The sequence below is a fragment of the Acipenser ruthenus genome, chromosome 4, assembly GCF_902713425.1.
Source record: "Acipenser ruthenus chromosome 4, fAciRut3.2 maternal haplotype, whole genome shotgun sequence".
NCBI classification, from domain to species: Eukaryota; Metazoa; Chordata; class Actinopteri; order Acipenseriformes; family Acipenseridae; genus Acipenser; species Acipenser ruthenus.
Genome location: NC_081192.1, coordinates 15843408 through 15849407, shown reverse-complemented (window position 1 = coordinate 15849407; position 6000 = coordinate 15843408). Strand labels below are relative to the sequence as shown.

Sequence of the window (6000 nt, the reverse complement as noted above, 5' to 3'; positions counted from 1 at the left end):
AACAAAGGGATAACCAAGTTCTTTTTGAACTATATATAACAATTGTGCAGTTTCTGTGAATTTTATGGATTAGAAGAGGCTTTACATTTAAAGAAAAAAAAAGATCAATAAATATAACATGTACAATATAAGAGAAATACAGTAGGTGCCGCTTATTAACCTCTCAGTTCCCAGCAAAAAATTGTCATTAACCGAAAAGTTGCCAATAAGCAAAAAGCTCCCATTTTCAAACGTATTTATATGGAACCATATATACTGCAGTTGTACAAATATGGCACTGAAATACATGTGTTTTAAATGTTGGTGTTAAAAAATGAACATGAAACACAAAATACCAAAACATAGAACTGTTTACTTCGTGTGTGTAAAACAAAAAAAGGGAGTAGGCTTTAAATAGTACAACACAACGATGTACTACAAGTGTCCTTACAGTGAGTAAAGCAAACATAAAAAATATGTGCTGTACTTACAATCAATTGTAAAAGATCACAATTTTAAAATAAGAAATTGTCCAACGTTGTCTGCTTTTTGCAATGTACCACCTGCCGCTGTAAATCCGTCTCAACTTTGCGTGCCACTTTATAGCCAGTTTCAAAGCCACGATTCTGCCTCCGTCCGCCATAAATACAGAAATACTTGAGTCAGTGTGTTATAAAAGCTGCATGAAGCTGTAGCACTGGCAACTAGTAATGAAGTTGTCAATAAGCGGCGTGCAGTTGCTAATATCAGAATTCCATTAATATTAAAGTCTATGGGATGGGATTGGTTCCTGGGAAAATGTTGTTAATAACCGAAAGTTGTCTTTATCAGGGTTGCTAATAACCGGCATCTACTGTACATCTGTTGATAAATGCAGATAAACTGAATTTCTATCAAATTGGCTTACAACGCATCTGGTAACAGATCATTTTCTATAGAAGTGTAATTTCCTACCCGTTTCAATGAGAATTGTTCAATTTGATTTTTCTTTTTTTTGAAGAGCTTCTGAACCTCTTTAAAAACACTCTCTGCGCCTTCCACATCACCTGAAGCTCCCTGGCACACTGAAAAGAACAAGCCAAACACATTTAGGTATTGCTGGATGTATCAAGAAGGTATCAAATGTCTAAAACAGTATTATGTAATACACTGCCTTGCGAAAGTATTCGGCCCCCTTGAACTTTGCGACCTTTTGCCACATTTCAGGCTTCAAACATAAAGATATGAAACTGTAATTTTTTGTGAAGAATCAACAACAAGTGGGACACAATCATGAAGTGGAACGAAATTTATTGGATATTTCAAACTTTTTTAACAAATAAAAAACTGAAAAATTGGGCGTGCAAAATTATTCAGCCCCCTTAAGTTAATACTTTGTAGCGCCACCTTTTGCTGCGATTACAGCTGTAAGTCGCTTGGGGTATGTCTCTATCAGTTTTGCACATCGAGAGACTGAAATTTTTGCCCATTCCTCCTTGCAAAACAGCTCGCGCTCAGTGAGGTTGGATGGAGAGCATTTGTGAACAGCAGTTTTCAGTTCTTTCCACAGATTCTCGATTGGATTCAGGTCTGGACTTTGACTTGGCCATTCTAACACCTGGATATGTTTATTTGTGAACCATTCCATTGTAGATTTTGCTTTATGTTTTGGATCATTGTCTTGTTGGAAGACAAATCTCCGTCCCAGTCTCAGGTCTTTTGCAGACTCCATCAGGTTTTCTTCCAGAATGGTCCTGTATTTGGCTCCATCCATCTTCCCATCAATTTTAACCATCTTCCCTGTCCCTGCTGAAGAAAAGCAGGCCCAAACCATGATGCTGCCACCACCATGTTTGACAGTGGGGATGGTGTGTTCAGGGTGATGAGCTGTGTTGCTTTTACGCCAAACATAACGTTTTGCATTGTTGCCAAAAAGTTCGATTTTGGTTTCATCTGACCAGAGCACCTTCTTCCACATGTTTGGTGTGTCTCCCAGGTGGCTTGTGGCAAACTGTAAACAACACTTTTTATGGATATCTTTAAGAAATGGCTTTCTTCTTGCCACTCTTCCATAAAGGCCAGATTTGTGCAGTATACGACTGATTGTTGTCCTATGGACAGAGTCTCCCACCTCAGCTGTAGATCTCTGCAGTTCATCCAGAGTGATCATGGGCCTCTTGGCTGCATCTCTGATCAGTCTTCTCCTTCTATGAGCTGAAAGTTTAGAGGGACGGCCAGGTCTTGGTAGATTTGCAGTGGTCTGATACTCCTTCCATTTCAATATTATCGCTTGCACAGTGCTCCTTGGGATGTTTAAAGCTTGGGAAATCTTTTTGTATCCAAATCCGGCTTTAAACTTCTCCACAACAGTATCTCGGACCTGCCTGGTGTGTTCCTTGTTCTTCATGATGCTCTCTGCGCTTTAAACGGACCTCTGAGACTATCACAGTGCAGGTGCATTTATACGGAGACTTGATTACACACAGGTGGATTCTATTTATCATCATTAGTCATTTAGGTCAACATTGGATCATTCAGAGATCCTCACTGAACTTCTGGAGAGAATTTGCTGCACTGAAAGTAAATGGGCTGAATAATTTTGCACGCCCAATTTTTCAGTTTTTTATTTGTTAAAAAAGTTTGAAATATCCAATAAATTTCGTTCCACTTCATGATTGTGTCCCACTTGTTGTTGATTCTTCACAAAAAATTACAGTTTCATATCTTTATGTTTGAAGCCTGAAATGTGGCAAAAGGTCGCAAAGTTCAAGGGGGCCGAATACTTTCGCAAGGCACTGTATATGTGTGTGTGTGTATGTAATCAATCTAAATATATAAATAACTGTAAAGCTTTGTAAATACAGTGCTGTGAAAAAGTATTTGCCCCCTGTCTGATTTTCTGCATTTTTGCATATTTTTTACATTGTATTTGGTCAGATTTTTTTGTGGGTTGTAGTAGTATATAGAGGGAGTCTGAGAAAAAATGACACCAAAGTTTGGTGCTGCTTTCATTTGTCTGGTGTGCAAGGTAATCAAACATGCAATCTTCAGGTGTGAAAGTTATTGCCCCCCCCCCCCCTGTTAACTCAACCCAATTAAAGGGATAATTAGGGTCAGCTGTTTGAGTACTTTGGTTAACAACCAGGCCTGATTTGGGCCAGCCCTGCCCAATATAAATCTAACTTTGGCCCTTACCATCAGAGTGAAGTTGTCAGCACAAAGGTTCTAGAGGCACATCATGCCACGAACAAAAGAAATTCCTGAAGACCTCCGGAAAAAAGTTGTTGATGCCTATCAGTCTGAAAAGGGTTACAAAGCCATTTCTAAGGCTCTGGGGTGCCACCGAACCACAGTCTGAGCCATATTGTCCAAAAGGAGAAAGTTTGGGACAGTAGTGAATCTTCCCAGGAGTGGCCGTCCTGCCAAAATCTCTCAAAGAGCAAGACGTAAAATCGTTCAGGAAGTCACAAGGGATCTGCAGGCCTCTCTCGCCTTGGCTAAGGTCAGTGTTCATGACTCCACCATCAGAAAGACAATGGGCGAAAATGGGATTCATGGCAGAGTAGCAAGGCGGAAACAATTGCTTATTAAGAAGAACATGAATGCTCGTCTCAAGTTTGCCAAAAGCACCTGGATGATCCTCAAGAGTTCTGGAACAATGTTCTATGGGCAGATGAGTCAAAAGTTGAACTTTTTGGCCGACATGGGCCCTGTTATGTCTGGCGAAAACCAAACACTGCATTCCACAGTAAGAACCTTATACCAACGGTCAAGCATGGTGGTGGTAGTGTCATGGTTTGGGGATGCTTTGCTGCATCTGGACCTGGATGCCTTGCCATCATTGAAGGAACCATAAATTCTGCTCTGTATCAGAGAATTCTACAAGAGAATGTCAGGCCATCCGTCCGTTAGCTGAAGCTGAAGCGCAGCTGGGTCATGCAGCAAGACAATGATGCGAAACACACAAGCAAGTCTACATCAGAATGGCTGAAGAACAAGAAATTTTATGTTTTGGAATGGCCTAGTCAAAGTCCAGACCTAAACCCCATTGAGATGTTGTGGCAGGACCTGAAACGAGCAGTTCATGCTCGAAAACCCACAAATGTCACTGAGTTAAAGCAGTTCTGCATGGAGGAGTGGGCCAAAATTCCTTCACGGCGCTGTGAGAGACTAACCAATAACTACAGGAAGCATTTGGTTGCAGTTATTGCTGCTAAAGGTGGCGTAACCAGTTATCGAGTCTAAGGGGGTGATTACTTTTTCACATTGGGGGCACTGGGTGTTGCATAACTTTCTTTAATAAATAAATGAAATAAGTATCACATTTTTGTTATATTTGTTCACTCAGGGGTCCCTTTTATCTAATATTAGGTTTTGGTTGAAGATCTGAAAACATTCAGTGTCAAAAATATGCAGAAAATCAGACAGGGGGCAAATACTATTTCATGGCACTGTAGGTCCCACTGTGTGTTGCTTTTAACAGTCTGCATTCCTTCCTAATAAACTTACTATGGCTTTTGATTACACAGTACAGTCAGCCCCCAGTTAAGAACAGCTCCGACTATAAGCCAAAATACATACTAAATAGGGATGGGTCAGTGTAGTCAATTTACATTAAAATAAAATAAAAAAAAAACTTTTAGAATAGCAGATTACATATTCGAGTACACGAAAAAAGTCTTGTGATACGGGAAATATCAACTGCTAAGCAGAACAACACAATGACTTATAAGAAAAAGCAAGATACTTGGAAAGGAGTTATTTAATGCTGGACTGCAGTTCAATGTAAAACATCTGACTTTCTGTGAATGGATGGAGTAAGGTCAACATTTGCACTGACCACTACAAGTAAAACCAGCTATATTCCTTATTTACACATTACAGAATAAACAAAGTCGCTTGAATGAATCTGATGTCATTACTTAAATCATATGGCTAGTTGTAATTGGTAGTAATGTTAAACTATTGTAATGTTGGAATGCATTTGCTATTGTTTTGGCCAGGTTACAATATTTGCACTGTTCAGATTATGTTATGAATGTTATTTGTTAGAATTATACAGATTAAGAATATTTAGGTTGCTATATTATAAGTGTTATTTTATTCTGAATACAGCAAAAAAAATGATTATTTTGTACTCTGTTTTGTACTGCGCATCGTTGAGCTACTGTAGCTTTAATTGCGAGATATGTTCTGTGATGTTGCTGCTCAACTGCGTCTTGGTACAAGTTTCATTGAGGTCTATATTTTAATTCAGTAAGCAAAAGGAAGAACCTGTGCCAAACAAAGTATTTAAAGTTTACCGGCTTACACTGTTATGCTGTCTGCTTGTACTAAACATACATATCGGCCTATTATTCTTGGGAGAGTAAGAGCAGGGTCTACAGTTCGGGTAATCGAATACTCGAAATGTATTCAAATAGAAAACTATTCCCATCCCTAATACTAAATTAACATTTGATTAACTTCTAAAACAAAACCCATTCATAAAACTAAAGAAAGCAACTGCTTATTTGCTTGTGCAATAGACAAACCTGCTGTCAGATAAGCGTAATAGCACTGAGACCATCTTGACTCATTTTTAAGTCGTTCAAAGGACTCATATGCATCTTTGAAGCTCATCTCAATCATACTGCACCAACCTAAAACGAAAACATAAAATATCAGCACCTAGCACTGCAGGGCAACATAAGTGAGGTCCAGAACATACGTAAAGGATATGCCACGGCCCAACTGAAAATATCACATTTATTGTACGAGTTACCCTCTTCGAAGAAGTCCAGTTATCAAGTAAACTTAAATCTGATTTTGTTCAGTTGGGCCACGGACGGCATATTAGACTTATGCAACACTTCTACCAAGTTGCTTTTATGTATTTTTTTTTTCCTTCCTGTCGGTACGTCAGTTTGTTGCTATTGATTGCAGTGGCGGTAAGTGATAGATTTGCTCACACAGGCCCAAATTATGTATAAAGACGTTTCTTGGTCTAGTTGCTCTGCTTCACTGTGATTATAACATCTGCTTTTCAGAGGTGAACTATTT

At 39.0% G+C, this 6000-nt stretch overlaps 1 protein-coding gene across 10 annotated transcripts in view; it reads right to left on the bottom strand.

Moving 5' to 3' along the window:
* Positions 1–6000, bottom strand: part of LOC117399251 (tetratricopeptide repeat protein 39C) — a 35759-nt gene that overhangs the window by 7150 nt on the left and 22609 nt on the right. For all 10 annotated transcript variants that reach the window (XR_009328411.1, XR_009328412.1, XM_059022079.1 and 7 more), the window contains 2 exons: positions 5493–5600; positions 934–1043 (listed from right to left, as the gene is read on the bottom strand). Coding sequence is in view for 8 of the 10 variants with exons in the window: in XM_059022079.1 (XP_058878062.1) it covers positions 934–1043; positions 5493–5600 (218 nt within the window). In the remaining 2 variants the exon portion in view is untranslated. The remainder of the gene's footprint in view (positions 1–933; positions 1044–5492; positions 5601–6000) is intronic.